The sequence below is a fragment of the Neltuma alba genome, unplaced genomic scaffold (assembly GCF_004799145.2).
Source record: "Neltuma alba isolate B1F8T4 unplaced genomic scaffold, ASM479914v2 tig00010690_pilon, whole genome shotgun sequence".
NCBI classification, from domain to species: domain Eukaryota; kingdom Viridiplantae; phylum Streptophyta; class Magnoliopsida; order Fabales; family Fabaceae; genus Neltuma; species Neltuma alba.
Window position 1 is genome coordinate 1,546 of NW_021635530.1, and position 21,207 is coordinate 22,752.

Consider the following 21,207-nt stretch of genomic DNA (forward strand, 5'->3'; position numbering starts at 1 on the left):
TGATTGATTGTTTATGCCAAGAAAGGGTAGGTCTAAAACCCTAGTTCCTTCCAATCTTGAGCTTCAAAGTTCTTTAAGAGAAGTTAGACAAGACTCAAGGGTAGAAAGGACTAGTGAGGTTGAACTAGACAATTTAACTGATCTAGATTTGGTGGTTGACTTAGGTGACATAATGGAAACAGTTAATAATCCTAATGGTAACAACAATGGTGGTAATGAGAGAGGGGGCAATGGACATAATGGGGAGCATGACAGAGTAGGAGAGAATAATGGAGATAACCCTAGAAGAAGAACATTAGGGAAGCCACTACTTCTGATGCAAATTATGATCCTTTTAATGTTGCATGCCCTAATGTTGATGTTAATTTTGAGATTAAAGGTCCACTGCTTAATAATTTGCCTAAATTTTATGGTTTGACAGGTGAGGACCCGTACAACATCTGAAATCTCTCTCTATGGTATGTGCTAGCATGAAGCCGGTTGGGGCTAATCTGGATGAGGTTCTTTGGAAGGTATTCCACTTGTCTCTGGAGGGCAAAGCACGAGAATGGTACATGAGCTTGCCTAGTTATATGGCAGATGCCTACCATAACTGGAACAACCTCAGAAAAGCATTCTTGGAGAAGTATTTCCCTGCTTCCCGGACTTCTACATTGAGAAAAGAGATCTACTCTGCAAAGCAAGATTATGATGAGTCACTTTATGACTACTGGAACCGTTTTCAGGACTTGCTTTCTAGATGTCCACACCATCAGATTCCAGATGAGCAGTTAGTCCAATACTTTTATGATGGACTTAAGACCCAAGATAAGGGGATGTTGGATGCTGCTTCTGGGGGTTCTCTTATTGATTTAACTGCTGAGGAGGCATGGGAACTTATCAAGAAAATGGCATTGAACCATCAACAGTATAGCATCAGGGAGTCTAAAAATGTCAATGCAATGCATACTAATCCTTCTTCAGTCCACATTCCTCAATTGGACACATTCACTTCTCAAATTGCTGCTTTGACTACACAGTTGAATAAGCTTGCATCTCACACTCCCCCTGTTGACACTCGGACTCCTAATTCTATGGAGATGACTGCACCTAGTTGTGAGCATTGTAATTCTGTTATGCACATCTCTGCTGCTTGCCCTCATAGATATGAGGAAGTTTTCTGCCATGTATCAAGGAAGGGCCAATCAATCTAAGCAATGGAACCCATACTCAAACACATATAATGAAGGATGGAAAGCTCATCCAAATTTCCGATGGGGAGGAGGTGACAATAGGCAGGTTCAAGAAGGGTTTCAAGGGAATATGGTTCCTCAAGGGCAATCTTACTATGGAGGGTTACAAGGAGAATCTTCTAGAGCCATGTCTACCCCACAGCAATCACAGTCTAAGGATGATGAGCGGTTCTCTCGAATACTCAAGGGCATTGAGGCAATGACTGAGCACATATCTAAGTCTGAAGCTAAATCTGAAGCTAGATTTGCAGCCCTAGAGAATAGGATGGAGCAATGGGAAACTAGAACCTCTATTTGACTTCTTATGTCACTAAGTTGTCAAATGGTGTGAGTGAACAGCAAGCTAAGGCTAGTGGTTCAATGCCTTCCAACACGGTGATAAATCCTAAATCTTTGAATGCAATTACATTGAGAAGCGGTAAGGAAATTGGTGCTAAGAAGTGCAATTCAAGATGATGAAGAGGGTGAAGAACCGGTTGATGAAGAGATAGAAGTTGAGTCTCCTCCTTCTAAAACCACTCAAGACATTCCCAAGGCCACTCAAGAGACCTCCATTCAATCCAAAGAGCCAATAGAGAAAGGATCATCTTCCAAAGGTGATGAGGTAAATATTTCTGACTTGCCTTTTCCTCATTCATATCTCATGAGTAAGAAAGTTGTTGAAAAGAAAGATAATGATGAGCTTTTTGAAATGTTTAGCAAACTTGAGGTTAATGTGCCATTACTTGATTTGATTAAAAAGATGCCTAAGTGTGCTAAGTTTCTAAAAGATCTATGTACAAACAAGAGGAAGTATAGGCATAGTGAGAGAATCCAACTGGGGTCTAGTGTTAGTGCTATCTTCAAGCCACAGCTGCCTATTAAGTGTAAAGACCCGGGTTCCTACACTATTCCCTGTACCATAGGCAAAACAAACATTTCACATGCCTTACTAGACTTAGGTGCAGCCATAAATGTTATGCCTACCTCTATCTATGAGAGTTTGGGTATTCATGCCTTGAAAGACACCAGTGTTGTGCTAGGTCTAGCTGATAGGACTGTGAGACATCCTAAGGGCTTTCTTGAGGACGTTCTTGTGCAAGTGAAGGGTCTTGTGTTCCCAGCTGACTTTTATGTGCTAGATATGACTGATGAGATTAAAGCCGATAGCACTTTGATTCTAGGAAGACCTTTTCTTAGAACAGCCCAAACCATAATTAATGTGAAAGACGGGGTCATTACCATGGGCTTTGGGGACCAACAGATTACCTTCAACATTTCTGATGCTATGAGTCAAGGTTATGCAGATTGCTCTTACTTGGGTGTTAATTTGATTGATTGTGCTGTTAATGATGTTGATGATTTGCATGAATCTGAGATGCATGAACATGACTGGTATGGTGAGATTGTTGAGCATGATGATGCATTTACTTGTTTATCTACCCCTCATTCTTCTTCTTTTTGCTCATGTTATGGTGACGTGGTGTGTGTTAACTGTTTAGAAGTTGATCACCTCCTTTCCATCTCTCATGATTTTGATGCATCATCTTGTCTTAACTGTGATTCTGCCTTGAACATTACACTTGATGATAGCCTTGAGAAAGGCGAGTTTGTTGATTCTGCAGGTACTGATGATGATAAGGAGCTGTTACACAAGCTACACGGTAGCTTCTCCTTTGAGTGGTGCTGGAACATTAGAAGAGGCTAGCAACAAGCTTGCTACTCACTTAGTCACTTCTAATCCCACTCTTTCTTGTGATTTACTTGATGTTTCTGTTGATAAAATTGATACCGATCCTTCTTTTTGTAGGTCATCCAAGAATGGCACTGAGTTGGGAAGTGGAGGACATACACATCATGATGAGCTTATATCTCCTTCCCCAGCCATATGGACATGCCACTTGCATTGAATGCACTTGACATAAAGGAATTAGTTCCTTCTGTTGTGCAACCTCCTGATTTAGAACTGAAACCCCTCCCCTCTAATTTGAAATATGTCTTTCTTGCTGCTGATTCTAAATTGCCTGTTATTATTTCCAGTTCTTTGAGTAGTTCTGAAGAAGAAAGATTGATTTCTGTATTGAAGAGTCATAAAGGGGCTATAGGATGGTCTTTAGGGGATATTCCGGGATTAATCCCTCAGTTTGCACACACAGGATCCTTTTGAATGAAGGGTCCAAGCCAGTTAGGCAACCACAGAGGAGACTGAATCCTCTCATTCTGGATGTGGTTAAGAAGGAAGTCTCAAAGTTGTTGAGTGCTGGGATCATCTATCTATCAGACAGTGAGTGGGTAAGTCCGGTACAAGTAGTACCAAAGAAGAGCGGTATCACAGTAGTGAGAAATGAAAATGATGAACTGATTCCAACTAGGGTTCAAAATGCTTGGAGAGTGTGTATAGACTATAGGAAGTTGAATGATGCTACGAGAAAGGACCACTTTCCATTACCTTTTATAGATCAGATGTTGGAAAGAATTTCAGGAAAGTCTCACTATTGTTTTCTTGACGGTTTTTCTGGCTATTTTCAGGTACCTATCGCTCCTGAAGATCAGGACAAGACTACCTTCACATGCCCTTTTGGTACCTTTGCTTATCGAAGGATGCCATTTGGGTTGTGTAACGCTCCAGGCACCTTTCAAAGGTGCATGATGGCGATATTTAGTGATCTTCTAGAGCAAAACATGGAAGTTTTTATGGATGACTTCACTGTTTACGGTGAGAGTTTTGATGAGTGCTTGAATAGCCTAGAGCAGGCTCTTGAGAGGTGTATTGATAAGAAATTGGTTTTAAACTTTGAAAAGTGTCATTTCATGGTTGATAAAGGGATAGTCTTAGGTCACCTCATCTCTCAAAAGGGGATTGAGGTTGATAGGGCCAAAATTGAAGTTATTTCATCCCTTCCTTATCCTACTTGTTTAAAGGATTTGAGGTCTTTCTTAGGACATGCAGGTTTCTATCGGCGCTTTATTAAGGATTTTAGTAAAGTTGCTCTGCCTCTTTCTACCTTATTGAAAAAGGATACTGAATTTAAATTTGATGATAAGTGTAGACATGCTTTTGACACTTTGAAATCTATGCTTGTTTCACCTCCTATTCTCACTGCACCTAACTGGAATTTACATTTTGAGTTATCTTGTGATGCTTCTAACTTTGCAGTAGGTGCCATGCTTGGACAGAAGGAGGAGAAACAGTCTAGAGTCATCGCATATGCCTCCAAGACGCTTGATTCCGCTCAAGTGAATTATACCACTACGGAGAAGGAACTTTTGCTATTATTTTTGCTTTGGATAAGTTTAGACAGTATCTTATAAACTCTCGAGTGGTTGTTTTACAGATCATGCAGCGGTTCGATACCTATTTAAGAAGCCTCAGTCTAAACCTAGACTGCTGAGATGGGCTTTGCTGCTACAGGAGTTTGATATCGAGATTAGAGATCGAGCTGGAGCGGAGAATCATGTAGCTGACCACCTTAGTCGGTTACCTGAAGGCACACAGGGAGTTGACTCTTCTGATCTTGTTATTGACTCATTTCCTGATTCTGCACTTTTTGCCTTGGCTGTTCATGAGCCTTGGTACTCTAATATAGTTAATTATCTTGTCACTGACCTTATACCTCCTTCTATGTCTAAATTTCAGATTGATAAGCTGAAGAGGGAGGCAAGATACTATATCTGGGATGCTCCAATCCTGTGGAAGCAATGCAGTGACCAGATCATCAGACGCTGTGTTCCAAATAATGAGATCCACTCTATCCTTACCTTTGCACATTCTTTATCTTGTGGGGGGCATTTTAGTGCTAATAGGACTGCTAGGAGGGTTTTAGAGTGTGGTTTTTATTGGCCTTCTCTATTTAAGGATACTTATTCTTTCTGCAAGTCTTGTGATAAGTGTCAGAGGTTTGGGAGTTTGGGTAGGAAGCATGAGATGCCTCTAAGACCTATGCATTTTTGTGAAATCTTTGATGTGTGGGGCATGGATTTTATGGGTCCCTTCCCTTCGTCTTTTGGGTTTTCATACATATTACTTGCAGTAGATTATGTGTCTCGATGGGTAGAGGCAGTGCCAACTAGGAAAGATGATGCTTCTACTGTTGCCAAGTTTTTACGTTCTCATATCTTTTGCAGGTATGGCATTCCAAGAGCAATCATCAGTGACCAAGGAACACACTTTTGCAATAGGACCATCAAGTCTCTATTGGCTAAACATGGAGTCAATCACAAGCTGGCCACTCCTTATCACCCTCAGACGAATGGGTTAGCTGAAGTCTCTAACCGGGAAGTGAAACGAATACTTGAGAAGATGTGAAACCATCCCGTAAGGACTGGAGTGAAAGGCTTGAGGAAGCTCTTTGGGCTTACAGGACTGCCTACAAGACCCCTATAGGCATGTCCCCCTTCGGTTGCTCTATGGCAAGGCTTGCCATCTACCTATGGAGATCGAGCACAAATCTTATTGGGCAATCAAGGCATGTGATGCAGATCTCGAATCTTCACTTGTCAATCGGAAGATGCAACTCCAAGAACTTGAAGAAATGAGACTTGAATCCTACGACAATGCCAGAATCTACAAAGACAAACTGAAAATGATTCATGACAGACAGATTCTGAGGAAGCAGTTTCATGAAGGTGACAAGGTTCTAAAGTTTAAAGCCCGGTTGAAGCTGATGCCCGGGAAGTTTGTCACCAAGTGGGAAGGTCCGTTTAGAGTTACTAAAGTATATCCCTTTGGCACGGTAGAGCTCGTAGATGAGGAGACCGGTATAACTTCACAAGTCAACGGCCATCTACTGAAGCACTACCACGAGGATCAAAGACCCCCCTGATCACCCGGTTGTTCCCTTCCACCCTACTCTTTTACTTTCTGTTGTATTGCTGGTGATATTGTTTGCTGAGATAGTTAGGAGTAAGTGTGGGGGAGGGAACTTTTCCAGTAGTTGTAGTTGTAGCTGTCTATTTCTGTTTAGTAGTTGTTTGTTTTGTTTCCTCTTGATTCTGCCATCTCTTCTGATCACTTGATTTATACTTGTCTATTTTCATTTCACATTATCTTAACATTGAGGACAATATTGATCAAGTGTGGGGGAGGGATTGTTGTTGAGTTGTTGAGCTTTTTTTGAAAAAAAAAATTTGCCTTTGGATTTGCTCCTGTTTCCTAAGTATTGCTGCTATAATTGCTCTCTTCTCTGCCTTATTGGTTGATTTCTGAATTGCATCGCATGATTGAGAGTGATTCTTGCTTGGGAATTTTGTTGCTGGTTTCTATGTCCTCCTGTTTTCATTCGCCTCAGTGTTTTGCACTGCTGTATGGGCGAGTTGTTGTTCTCTCTGTTGCTGACTCTTGACTTTTGTAATCCTTGGGCATCTCTTTTAAAATCCTTTTGCACAATGCTTGTGAATATTGTACGGCTGAGTTTGATTGCATTTGATTCGAGTGATTTCTGTTCTTAGTTGATTAGCATAGTAGAATACTTTTGGTGCAGTGTTATTAACCTTGTTTCATAGCTTGATTCTTAAGGAGAAAACATCTTGGAGAAAGCCTTGATGGAAGGATTTTGAGCCATGTATTCTTTCTCATCTTGTGTGATTTTCACCTAGTTTTGGTTAACCTCTAGAACTTGTTTAGATTCTTTTTCAAAGCTGCATTAATACCTAGGTTTGTGAAGATGATAGGGGCATTCATTTCTAAACCCTTACCCAAACACAAACCACTTCATTTAACCTTTGTTCACCCCTTTGAGCCTTCACTTTCATTCTATTCATTGCTTTTTAGCAAATGTTTTGCATGAGTTACATTTGGTTTTTCATTTTGAAAAGTACATCATTAATGTCTATATCTTTGCCTTCTTGGTTTGGATGCCAAAAAAAAAAAAGCAAAAAAAAAAAAAGAGAAAATAAGTTGCAACAAAAGAATAAATTTGAAATAAGGCATTCCATGGTGGTTTGAAGAGCAATGATTTCTGTCTCAAAAGGTTAAAATTTGCACTTTGGTGTTCTTTTATGATTGTACTTAAGCTCACTTTGAGTTGATTATTTACTACTCATGCATTTCACTTGTTAGTCCATTTCATTGATTTGGCCATAGTTTCTAACATTACAACCCTTCAAGTCCCCTTGATCATGAACCTAAGGTATATTAGTGGTGGAGATATTAGAATTTCTACAAGCTTATGGTAGGTGCTAATCTAGGTGGATTGAGTGAAATTTTTCCCATTTGAGAGATGAGTGAAACACTTGTACCGTATGTGAGTTCTGTTATGTTTCTCTTCTTTTATCCTGCTATGTTTCTTGTGTTAATTTCTTTGCACTGAAGTATTCTATGATTGTTGATTAATTAAGAATAAAGGTTGCTTGAGTTAATTGCACATCCATACTTAGTCGATTTTATGGTTGCTTGCATTGAGTCTCTCTATTGGATTCTTCTTTAATGATGTTTTGCCCAGGAGTGCAAAAGGCTAAGTGTGGGGGAGTTGACAAACTCAATTATTTTTATATATTTTGATATCTTTTATATGGGTTTTGTCAACTTAATTAGTCTTTTTGACCTTAATTGATTGGTAATTGATTTTAATATATTTTATTTTGAATTATTATTTTATAGGGGCAAAATTGTCATATTTTGGTTTAATTGTGACTAATTGATTTTTGAGGACAATTAATGCTACCTTATCCTTGAATTTTGCTTGCAGGTTTTGGAAGAAATAAAAATGAAAAAAAAAAAAAATAAAAAAAAAAAAATAATTAAAAAGAAAGGGGCAAAACGTTGCGTTTTGCCCCACCCCACTAATAACCTAATATCATATTATTCTTCATCAGCAAGAGGGGGACGCCGAGCCAGAGAACGAAAAACAGCGCCAAACACACATACGAAACAGAGCAAGCTTTGGGCGGCGGAGAACGAAACACACACACACATTAGCTCTTGACGGCGAAGGACCAGAGTGAGGCGGAGTCTTCCATCACCACCATCTTCGTCTTCGCTGAATCCTCCTGGTGGCAGAGAGGAGTGCAACAGCGAGAGGTGTGCACGAGCTGAGGGAAGACGCAGGCGCAGACCAGCGAGCTGAGGGCAGAAGACGCAGCGAAACAGAGAAGTGAACCATTCAGTGTGAACAGTGTTCTTCCATGGGATCCTGTAGCAAAATACTGATTGCAGTGAATTTGATGGCAACCCGTGGCTAATTCCTAATTCTCTAATTCAACAATAATGGCAGGAGCTTGGATCATTAAAGGGGAGTTTTAGTTGCTTTAATTTCCTACTCAATAATTGTTTAACAATTCCTAGGTCTTAGGATAGTTTTTCTGATTGTTGGGATAATTGTATTGCTTAATCTGATTATATTTAGGGATTATTGTGACTGAATTATTGCTTAGTATTTGACATTGGGCTGTTTATAGTTTTAATCTCAATTATAATGTTGTGGTTATGACATTTGTATTGATTTTGGAATTAATATATTGTGATTTTCTAAGGTGGCTTAGAATTTTGGATCATATAGTCTCTTGCTAACTTTAATTCTGTTATTTTGGATTTAAGAGTTCTAATTAAGCATTGGTTTTTAGCATCCTTAATCCCATTTTACTATTCTGGTTGCAGTTAGTAAGTTGGGATTTTAGGAAAATATTTTGTGGCAACTCGAGGTGGCTCGGTTGTTGGATCAAAAGCTTAATTATAATTCTTAATTCATTGTTTTTAACTCCCACATCTTTTAGAGTGATGATTGCCTGCGTTGTTGAATTGGAGGATTGATTTTTATCAGTGTTATTTGTGTGTCTCATTTTCATTTCTTTAATCTCCATTCATTTTAATCACTTTTATATAAAAACAAAAAAAAGTATTTTAATTTCAATTTGATTCGTAGTATTTAATTAACAGCTTTTCAAAATCAAAAATCTCTTTTTATAGTTTAGGTTACTTGCATTCATTTACTAGGGTTTAATTTCGTTTTCGGCTCCTCAAAGTGAAACGACCCGAGTTTTGCACTATATTGCATTAATTCGGTTAATTTTTGGAGTAACCCCAAAGCGACAATTAAGGGAAGTTCAACTTCAGTAATAAATATGTAAAAAAATATAACTTATTTTTTTAAAAAATGTCTTATTTATGAATAGTGATTTTTGATTTATTAATTGTGGCGCATGTTTACCTTAATAATTAAATTTTAAATTGATCAATCGGGGAAAAAAGGGTTGGCTTACGAAAGTTATGAAGATCTTTCTGATTCAATCAATCGTGGCTCTGTGTTTATTAATCGATCAGGTCGGCTAATTAATTAACAAACAATATGGCTGAATGATTTAAAGAAGAAAATATGCAAAAAGGGAATAAAACAAGAAAAAAAATTCATGTGTAAATTGGCCCTAATAAAAATTATAGACGATGAGTCATAGAAGGAGAAAATCAATTTGATTATAAAAATGAGATAAATAAGCAAAATTTTATCATTATATATTTACTCTCCTCCTCAAGTTCTTTTTATAAGAATTTGAAATTTAAATTGTCTTTATTCTTTTTATAAAATCTTAATTGGGGTCGTTGTCCGAACATTTGATATATTTTTATCATTTTTATCCTTAATTATTTTTATACATTGCATTAATCAAAATGTTGACAATTTGAAGTACTACATTCTCTTTTATACTTTATCTCATTAATTATTACTATTCTATTTTTCTCTTATTAGCTCCTTATAAGGGCATACTTAAAAAAGTTTATGTCTTACATATTTATTATATTTAACTAATTTTAACTATTTTTTTAAACTAGATAATTTGATTATCAAGATTTTATTAAAAAAAATACTTATGGCAAAAGATCCAGTTAAAAAATTTTCAAAATCCCAAGGAAAAAAAAAAGGATTTTCACCTGCCACAAAATCCCAAGAAGTCCGGTAGTCTCACTCTTCCAGCTCTCATGAAGGTTGGATTAATTGTGTTGATCATGCGAGAAGATTATGAAGAATCAATGGGTCATTAATCTTGTTTGAACATGCATCATTACTCTAATTATAGTATATTATTAATTAATTAGAACTACAAATGTATACTTATCTCATAATCTCAAGAAATTTTTATTGTATAATTTGTCTAAAATTTCAAAGAGAACGTGATATAAAGAATGGAAGCGTGTACGAGACTTCGTTTTTTCTAAAATATTTTTTAGAATTATACATAACTCCCCCTTAACTTTATATTATATATCTTATGTACAGATAATTTTTTAATCTTTAAAATTTCACAATAAATCTGTTAAACTTATACATTCAGACAAATAACTTTCCAACTAGTAGTTTAAAGCCGTTTATTATTTATGGGCACATACAAATTAAAAGTTTAGGAGGCATTATTATATGCATATATGTATGTACATGTGTATATATATCCACTACATCCTATTTTAAATATAAGAGCTAGTTGGAAAATTAATTTGATCCTAGATATAATACTCTAATCCACTTTTTCCTCTGTATTTATTCATTTTTTTCATCATCAAAGTAGTTTCCATGATGATTATACTCCCTTTGAGCCCAATAGACTTGGTTAGAAAAAAATTTTGGTTCAAAATATAAGATGTTTTGACATGGTAATTGATGATAGTTTTTCATCTTTAGACCTTGTCACAAGTATGAGAGATAAAAGAGAATTTTTCAATCACATTTTTTTAATAAGAGTTGAGGCGTGAGCTGAGTTTTGTCAGCCGCCTCCTAGCTACCCGTTGATTTTGGGGTTTTTTTTCAAAAAAAAATTTAGTTTCTTTTTATCATTAGATTTTACCTAAAATGAATGACATTTTTTTTAATTTTTTAATAATTTTTTACTTTAAGCTAAAAACAAACCGAACCATTTAGAGTATTAATCTTAAAAAAATATAAAAAATTAAAAATTAAACCTTTTTTTATAAATAAGATATCAAAATGGCTGTAAAATCTAATAATAAAAAAAGGCTCACAAAAAATATTTGGGAAAAATTCTAAAATTAAGAGGCAGCTGACACCCTAATCCCACTCACTTCTTGTGACACTTTTTATTGATTAAATTGTTTGTTTGTGATTGGGGATAAAAGGTCTCTTATGCCCACTCTCTAATGCAACAAGCTTACACACACACATATCACTTCATTAGATTTTTCATAAAATAAGTTACCGATATGAAATGATGTAATTTTGATCTTTTTATAATTTTTAAAAATCAAAACTGCATGCTTTTTTAAAGTATTTCTTCCAAAAGTCATAAATAAAAATTCAAAACCGTATTATTTTATATTTATAACACATCAAAATGTTTTTGATTTCATATATAATCTAATGATCAATAAGAAAAAGTAATGTAACCCAAAGTTGTTTTGAGCAGGAAAGTGCAACTCATCCCGAGCTATAATTGCCGTGGAATTGCCAATTATTGTGTTGCTGGCAGTGCTCATCTTTGTGGTGAGTTCTATACTTATTTAATTTATATGTACTTTTCTCTCTTAATTTAATTGTTAGGGGATAGAAAAAACAAATTATTTTGCTACAAAATCTATATATATCCTTTTTATTTTTCAGAAATAATAAAATAAATTGGAATGAAGCAGACACAAGTGAATATAATGCAAGAGGTCCCAAGAATTTATATTATATTTACATGTTAAATTTAACAACTTTATTTGTAAGTAAAATTTTCTGGGTTAAGTTCGTAAAAGCCCAATAACAACTGGGCCTTAGTTGGGCTACCCAGGCCATTTCAATTGGGCCAAATCACTCTCACATTCACACCATAAAAAGTAAATGGGTCCACTCGAACCCAATGTCATAAAATAAATGGACGTTAACTACACTTATATCGTTGCCTTAAAAAACAAAACAAAACAAAACTTTATAGCATCAAATCCGTTTGAGGGAATATTTCGCGGGTAGATTTGTATATTTAATCTAATATTTTTCTTATATGAGTGTGCTAAATCTAGCCATAAAATGGATCATAATTGTTGACTTGTTACAAATGGAGATAAGTGGATTTGGGTGTTTGACAGCTTTAAAAAGTGCTTTGATGCAAATCGAGATACTACCTTCAGTCTTAATTATAAGACTTTATTTGTAGACTATAAACAATTTCTTATAAATAAGATCGGAGGAAATAAAATTTATCTTACATGTTTACTTCATATACCATAAAATTACGTTTAAAATCATGTTTTGGTTTTTTGCCAAACACCTAGTATTAATTTTGAGTGGTTGTGTGTAGGGTTAGAGAATGAAGTGCAGAAAGTAAAAGTGCAACAAGAACAGAGCAGATTACAACAGCAACAAAGGAATGCAGCTTTGGCATTCCTCCTCCAAAACTGTGAGGGTCAGCTGCCATCTGAGCTTGTTACCATGGTAATTAATGTCATATTATAAAAGTAATTAAATCTTTTACTTTTGTTGCTCATATTAATTAATTAATGTGTATTCTTATTTATAGGTACAAAATGGTCAATACGGTGGAAATCCAGGAGCCAATAAAGCTCAGTCGCCACACTCCAATAAAGATAATTAGCTTAACTGGCAGATTAATGGCAATATAAATTTGGCTTAAGTTGTACTAGTACTAGTAAGGACTTTAACGTAATTCGAGCTGTTGTAATGGAATATATATTTGAGTTTTATTACTAGAAAAAATTGCAGAATATGTACTGGCCATTTAAACCGATGCGAAGCTAAAAGCTTCCAGTGTTTAATTACAGTTCTTGAAGTGTGACCATTGGGCTCGATTGGGATAATCATCTTCCCCACTAATTATTTCTTTTGTGTTTCAAATAACCCAAGAAAAAATGGGCGAGAGAGAATAAGCAGGAAAAAAGGATAATCAATGCTAAAACAATTAGTTAAAATTTTAGACATTTTAAGCGAGTATATTTTTTTTGAGTGAAAAATAAAATTATTATTGCTAAAAAAATTTACAGAGATTTAAAAGTTTACATTATGAATAGGACTATGCTTGCTCTAAAATTACTCATTTGATTCTATTTAAAATTTACTTGTCAATATGTTTTATACAAACTAAGAAAAATTTTAAACTTTATTAACTTTAAAATTTAATAACTTTTCAACTTAATCCATATTTAATGTACATTCTACACACTACATGAATATAAATTTAACAACATAATAAATGAAGAATAAAATTATATATGTATATGAAAAATTTCTGTCTCTTTCCTATGAATAGTACCAACAAATTTGTTCTCTCTCTATCCTATAAATAAAATTAGAGAAATATATTGTGTCTTGTATAAAAGATCGAAGGAAGTAATTAATCAGAGGTTATACGAAAGAATAGATAGACCCTACTGAAAAAAAAAATTCAAGGGTAATTTTTGGTTGGAAACTACTACTTTCAATTTTTCATATAAGAGTTAGATAACTATAGATAATTAATTCGTGAATATTTAAAAAAATTAGTTAAGCTGGTTATTTGTAATAGATATGTGTTTTTTTCTTAAAATACTTTTGTTAATTATTTGTATTAGAATAATAAAAATTCTCTAACATGTATAATCATAATTTTTGTGGGGAAAAACTTGTAAAATCATAATGGGGACTATTTTGAGAAAATAAATAAATAAATAAATATGAAAACAAAATAGATTAAATTTTTATATTCAGAATCAAATTAAATCTCTAACTAATTCTTATATTTAGCACTAGAAGTAGTATTAGGAACTTTATGTATCTAAAACTTTTTTTTTACTTAATATTACTTAGGAGGAATGGTAAAAAAAATCACCCAGGAAGAGTAAAAAAAAAAAAAACAATGTTGTCAGCTTTTCAGCTAAAAATTAACATTAACTGAAATATGGCGATATCATTCATTTTTTAATACTTTTAGGACTACATTGAATAAATTTTTTTAATATATTTATAATTTTTTTGCGTGAATATTTTGAGAACAAAATTACCTTTCACCCAGAAAATAATATTTTCTTTTGAAAAAAAAAACTAGATAGACTTGCACAGGTTTTTCTCATGGCGCGTAAGACGGGGCCGTCCTCACCTTGGTCTTTTTCTCATGGATGATGGATTATTGAGGTCGTCCTTGCCCGTCAAAAGCGCAATAAATGGGGAAGGTCACGGAGGAGACAATTTTATGGGAAGGAAAAGCCATTGAATAACAAGTACTCCTCTAATTTTAATATAAAACTTAATTATTGAGTTAATTTTGATCCTAAATATAATATTTATTTTTCATATTTATCAATTTTTCTAAATTATCCCTATGGATACCCTCTCAACAATAATCAAGTAGAAGAGAAAGGAAAATATTAAGAAAGATGATTATGGTGTATTAGGAAAAAACATATCATATTTTTTATAATTAACTAACTTACCTAACTTTCTTAATCTAATTAAATTAGTTAAATAGTTTTTGTATTAAGGACCGGAAGAATAATTAATAAAAATTAGTTAGAAATATAATTTTATTTTTAAATATATTTTTATAATAAATAAGAAAAAGGATCAAACAGAATGTATGAGAAATCAAAATATGACAAGAGAAAAATACTTAAAAACAACATTAAAAAATACATTAAATATTGAAACAAATTCAAATTAAAACTTATAAAATAGATTATACTCCTTCCTAAATTTGGAACTTATAAATAAGATAGAAGGAGCACTTACAATCAACATTGGAAGCCTTTCAACTTCCCTCCCCCTCCACTTTTTGTCTCTATCATTAGATGAAATTTAAATACTTCCTCATGTCGTTTTTATAATAGCTTAAAATTTGAATTATCTTGGTTTATTTTAAAAGATTACACATATGTTTGTTTAAATATTTAATTTGTTTTTTTTTTTGCATTTTGTAATTAATTTTATATATTGCATTATAAAGTCCATTTATTACATAATTACTCTAATAACTAAAAAAATTATATCAGGCTTTTATGAAATAACCAAAAATATATAAATAACCAAAAATGTTATGCTGTTAAAATATGATTTTTAATGTTGAATATTTTTGTTGATTTTTTTAATCCTTTGCAGTTTTGATAGGTAATATTTTAATAGTTTAATTATACACATTATTCGATGTTATAATAATGTTTTTGCATGATATTAAATTTGGACCGTTTAAAATTAATCTAGCAATGAAGATAAGAAGTGAAGAGGTTCTCTTTTGAGCAACCTCGGATGTCATTTAGTGGAAGGACAAAAGGAATCTTATTTATTCATACGAATTTATTAATATCACTCGAATTTGTTTAAGGATTATAAGTGAATTTTATAATTTTTTCTATACAATTTTACATTTGTTATTATCCTACTTTCCCCCAGTTAGAATAAAGGATATGATGAATTTGTAACCACTCAAATTTCACCAAATTTTTTTCCTTTCTATCTTTTTCTCCTATTTTTACTAGTGACATTTTTGTTATCAATGCATGCGTAAATGGTTACTCATTAATATTTTAAAATAGGTAACACTCATTTAATTCTCTAACTCCATATAAGATTTAAGTTTGATCCTTAATTTTTAAAAATATTTTTTCAGTTATCTAACCCTAACTTCATTAGTCACAAATGTTGATTTTTGTGACAAATATTATTATTTGGAAAATTATAATTAATATGATAATTTTTTAGAACATTTTGTTGACGTTTAAAATTTCAGTATCTAAATATTTTTTTGTTAAGTGCATTAGGGTTAAAAAAACTGAAAAGATAGTTTATAGAATTAAGAGATCAAAATGAAATCTCATGTAAAATAAAAGAGTAAAAGGACACTTTTAGTTTTCAAATATGTAGATTAGTCCTATTTTTTGTGTGACAATCAATATTTTGAAATGATTTTAATTTTGATTGTTGATTTATCTTTCACAACTCAGAACCTCATTTTATTGATGTTGAAAATCTTTTTATGTATTATTGAAACAAATAAACAAAATGTTCTGTTAAACATAGTGACTACATGCAATAAATTATAATACTACCTCCAGTCCTAATTATAAGAGCCAATTGACTAATTTGAGGAGATTAAGAAAGTAAGTTGAGTTAGTTATTTGTCCTAAATAGGTGTTGTCTTTCCTAAAATATCTTTGCTAATAAGTGTATTAACTAGAACTCTTATTATTAGAAGGGTTACTTTGGAAAAACATGTATAAATATGAGAGACAAAGTGGATTGAGTTCTTATATTTAGAACCAAAATAAAAGTCAAACAAAGTCTTATATTAAGGACGGTAGTAGTAGTAGCTAGATCCTCATACAATAATGAGTGTCGGCGTTTTTTTTTTTGACCAGCCGTGTCCGCGTTTATTAACAAGATTGCTAACATATTTCATAATATAATTAGTATATTTGTCTAAAGTATCATTCTTTTACACGCTGGTCAACAAAAAAAAAATCTTTTACACGTTGCATTTCTAACTAATTATAAAACTTGCTGACTAATTAATCAAACTCTTCATTCTAATTAATAACTTTTACGGATGATAATTTTAAAATTTTGCAAAAAATACCTAATTTTAACTAATTTTATTAATTTATATAAAGTTGCTATTAGATGTTTATGATAAGTATCCGGGATTAATACACACAAATATAACATTTAAAAGGCAAATTAAGGTAAACTCCAGAAATGATGGACTTAGTCAGCACCTGATCTCCCCAACCACAAGGTTACATGGAGATAGAGACATTTACGATATATTACCTCTGGTCCTTAATACTACCTCCAGTCTTAAAAAAACCTCATTTGTAGTCTGCAAATGAGATCTTATAGTTAAGATCAAAGGTAGTATAAGACTTAATTGATTAATTGAGGCCCAGAGATAATATCTTATAAATAGAAACAACACAACACAAGCCTCATCACCCAAATCTCAAACACTTTCACTAGTACTCTAGTTCTTACCATTGTCACAATGAGGCTCTTCTCCTTTCTCTTCTTTCTTCTTACCCTAAGCCTAATGTCTCATCAGGGCACTGAAGCCCAACCAAACTTCTTAAATTCTTCCTGTGGTAACGGGACTACTGATGATAGCAACAGTACCTTTCAGACCAATCTCAAAAACCTTTTGATGAATATCTCCAACACGCAAATCGACTATGGCTTCTACAACTTCTCCTCGGCAATAACTCCGACAGGGTTAACGCCATCGCACTCTGCCGAGGAGATGTTAAGGAAGCAGGTTGTCGTAGTTGTCTCACAGATTCAAGGTTTCTTCTTCTCCAAGTGTGCCCTAACGTGAAGGAGGCGATCGGGTGGTACGATAACTGCTTCCTGCGATACTCCAACCGAACCATATTCGGTCTCATGGAAACATCGCCATATTTCTATTTGTGGAACACACAGGATGCATTGGAGAAAGACCAATTCAAGAGCGTGGTGACGAAGATGATGAATCTTTTAAGAGACAGGGCTTCTTCCGGCAACTCTGTTCGGAAGTTCGCAGCGGCGAATGCGACAGGTCCGAGCAATCAGACGATATATGGTCTGGTACAGTGCACGCCAGACTTGTCACAGAACGCTTGCAGAGCTTGCTTGAATGGAGCAATCTCGGAAATTCCGAAATGTTGCAATGGAACGAAAGGTGGCAGAGTGGTGCGACCCAGTTGCAGCATTGGATATGAGACTTACCTCTTCTTTGATCTTGCGGCTGCACAACCATTCATATCATTACAGTCGCCGCCGTCTCCTCCTCCGCCACCTGCTCCTCCGACGACACCCGAGAAAGGTATCAATATTTGCATTCAGTTCATACACACACACACACATGGGGTAAAAGATTATCAGAGTCAATCTCTAGCTACTTATTACGTATCCCTCCAGAATTTGCTTGAATGGGGCAATCTCCGATTTACATGTGATACTTATGAGCACAAAATCTTGTTTTTTTGGTACAGGAAAGAGAAACACAACAGGAATTGTTGTTGCCATAGTTGTGCCAATTGTTGCGTTCATCGCACTGGTCATCTTTATCATTATTATTAAGGCCAGGAGGCTAAAGAAGACTATCCGAAGTAAGTCAACGGTTTATAGATTATGAAAAATTGATGTTTTAACCCCTCTAATTTTAGCTCAATTACAACTCAATTTCTATATATTAAATGGGTTTAAGTCACTTCCTAAAGTTTTGACTCGGCTGCAACTCAATTCCTAAGTCTCAACCATTGCCCTAAACTTCAAGAAATATTAATTTTATTTTTTTAAAATATGGAGACTAATTTTTTTTATTAAATGGTTAAGTTATAGAGATTGAGTTATAACTTAGTCAAAATTATAAGGACTATGTTACAATTAAGATTGATTTATAATTGAGTTGAAACATTGATTGATTACACGTATAATCAATCAATCTCAATTCAATATAAAATATTAAAGCATAGAGAAGTTCAATATTTAATAAAAACATACAAAACAAGGAGTCTTGGAAAATCCTGTCCAGCATTATTTTAGTTGAAAAATATTTTCTTATGTCTTAACCCTCTTACGTACATACACTTGCACTGCCATGCGTAACGTAGTCGGCGAAGATAAAGATGAAATCATGACGGTTGAGTCATTGCAAATGGACTTTGAAACCATCAGAGCGGCAACGAATGATTTTTCTGATGCAAATAAGCTTGGACGGGGTGGATTTGGACCTGTTTACTTGGTAAGAAATTAAATTATACAGTATTAAATTAAATATTATTCAAACGGAATATTCCAGTTCCTGTATTTTATATTATATCAAAACTCACGTATTTGATTTTTTTTTAAATACATAATTTCAGGGTAGGTTATATAATGGACAAGAGATAGCTGTAAAAAGGTTGAGTAGAGATTCTGGGCAAGGTGAGATGGAGTTTAAGAATGAAGTGTTGCTGGTGGCCAAGCTACAACATCGGAATTTAGTGAGGTTACTTGGTTTTTGTCTCGAAAAAGAAGAAAAGCTCCTTATTTACGAGTTTGTTCCCAACAAAAGCCTTGATTGCTTCATCTTTGGTAAGTCAATATTAATGTTTTATTCTGTGATGTCATCTACGTGTATATTTAAGCTTTTCTTCTGATTTCAGAGTACCCTATTGCCAAGTTTCTTTCACTTCTTTTAGACAAGTCGAATTCAAAGGATCACTAGATATACACAAGTCACCTTGTAACGTGTGTATTTATGTAGATTCCGTCAAAAGGGTGAAATTGAATTGGGAAAAGCGCTACAAAATTATAGAAGGCATTGCCAAAGGCCTTGTGTACCTTCATCATGATTCTCGAATACGAATTGTTCATCGTGATCTCAAAGCAAGCAACGTGCTCTTAGATGAAGAGATGAATGCTAAAATATCAGATTTTGGCATGGCAAGATTATTTGTGTTAGATCAGACTCAAGCCAAGACAAGTACAGTTGTTGGGACCTAGTAAGTTTATTGATTTATGAGATTAATGTTATAACACTGGAGACATAACTTGACCTTTTTTTTTCCCCTGCTAGCGGAGATATCACTTGACTAACCAAATTTAAATATACTCATTATTCTTATAAAATATCTGACAGTGGATACATGGCACCGGAATATGTGATGAATGGAACATTTTCAACTAAATCAGACGTCTTTAGTTTTGGAGTATTGGTTTTAGAAATTATAAGTGGCCAGAAAAACGGTCAATTTCAGAATGGAGAAAATGAGGAGCACGTAGCAAGCGCGGTAAGTACATGCCCTTTATCCATCCAAATCTAATCTTAGTACTAAAGTCAAAACTAGCCATGAATTTCTCAATAGTGTTTAAGTGAAACATACATTCAGAAAAACAAAAAACATAAAATTGATGTGGTAGTAGCTAATTATTGAACAAGTTGTTTCAGGTTTGGAAAAACTGGACAAAAGGGACATTGGCAAATATTGTGGATCCAACGTTGATGGAGGATGCTGGGACAAGAAATGAAATAATGAGATGCATCCACATAGGGTTACTGTGTGTTCAAGAAAATGCCGAACACAGGCCAACAATGGCTTCCATTTTTCCAATGCTTAGTACTCATTCAATCACCCTTCCTGTTCCTTCAGAACCTTCATTTTATATCTGGAGAAGCTTACCAGGAATCAAATCACTATCTTCTGGAGATCAATCCGCCGACGGATCAATAAATCAGCTTTCAGTGTCAGAGCAGTATCCTCGGTAGCTATAATATGTTGTAGGAAAAATTACTATGTTGTCCCAAAGAGAAAAAAATATAATTATGATATATGTATGTGTGTGTATTTTGATTTCCTGTGTAACACTACTAGGAGTAAAAACATATATGCAGTGGTTTTATATCTCATGATTAGCTTTTGTGAATTATGATATGGTTTGTGTGTGTGTGTATCGGATAATACATACAACTAACGAACAATAGAGTTTTATTTTATTCATATAATTGATAAATACCGAAAGTAAAGGGGACCCCTTAGTTTGAATTAAGCCAAAATAAAAGGATAAATTAAAATATGAGATAAAAATAACAAAATGAATAACATTCTAAAATAAGAAGTGAAAGGTTGGGGGTGATGATTTCCTTAGCATTTCATAAAAACTATAATTAGCTTCCCTTTAATTTATTTGTATAATGCAATTATTGCTAAATTAACTCAAGACTCTATTTTTTTTTTGGGCCGAACTCAAGGCTCTAATTACTTGTTAATACCTTTTCAATCATTTATAGTTAAATAAATTAAAGAGTGTTTATACAAATAAGCTAGAACATGTGAATTAGAGTTTTATATATTAAGTAGCTTCTTATGAAATGTTAAGAGAAAAATTGCATTGACAAACCTTTCACTACTTATAATTGAGTCTAGAACTTGATTTTTATTCCCCCCCCCCCCAAAATATAGCTTAGCATTTGGTAATATTTTATTAGCATTCAAAGGCTTAATGTTATTATTTTTTTGTTAATAATTTTGTAGTTAAAGGACTAAAAGTATACTTTTGAAAGTTAAGGAATCAAACTGAAACCTTACGTAAAGTTAAAAGACTAAATATATATTTTAACCAATAATAATGCCAGCATC

The 21,207-nt window shown here is 33.7% G+C and overlaps 1 protein-coding gene and 1 pseudogene across 1 annotated transcript; both read left to right on the plus strand.

The window, feature by feature from the left end:
* Positions 1 to 5,641: 5,641 nt before the first annotated feature.
* LOC114758370 (uncharacterized) lies at positions 5,642 to 6,034 on the plus strand. The gene has a single exon (XM_028947423.1). It carries the CDS (start codon positions 5,642 to 5,644, stop codon positions 6,032 to 6,034), a length of 393 nt encoding a protein of 130 aa, XP_028803256.1.
* A 6,154-nt stretch (positions 6,035 to 12,188) lies between these two features.
* Positions 12,189 to 20,399, plus strand: LOC114758371 (cysteine-rich receptor-like protein kinase 6; annotated as a pseudogene).
* The last annotated feature ends 808 nt before the right edge of the window (positions 20,400 to 21,207 follow it).

Coding starts and splice junctions, on each gene's coding strand:
- LOC114758370 (XM_028947423.1), top strand. CDS start 5,642: ATGGAGATCGAGCACAAATCTTATTGGGCAATCAAGGCATGTGATGCA.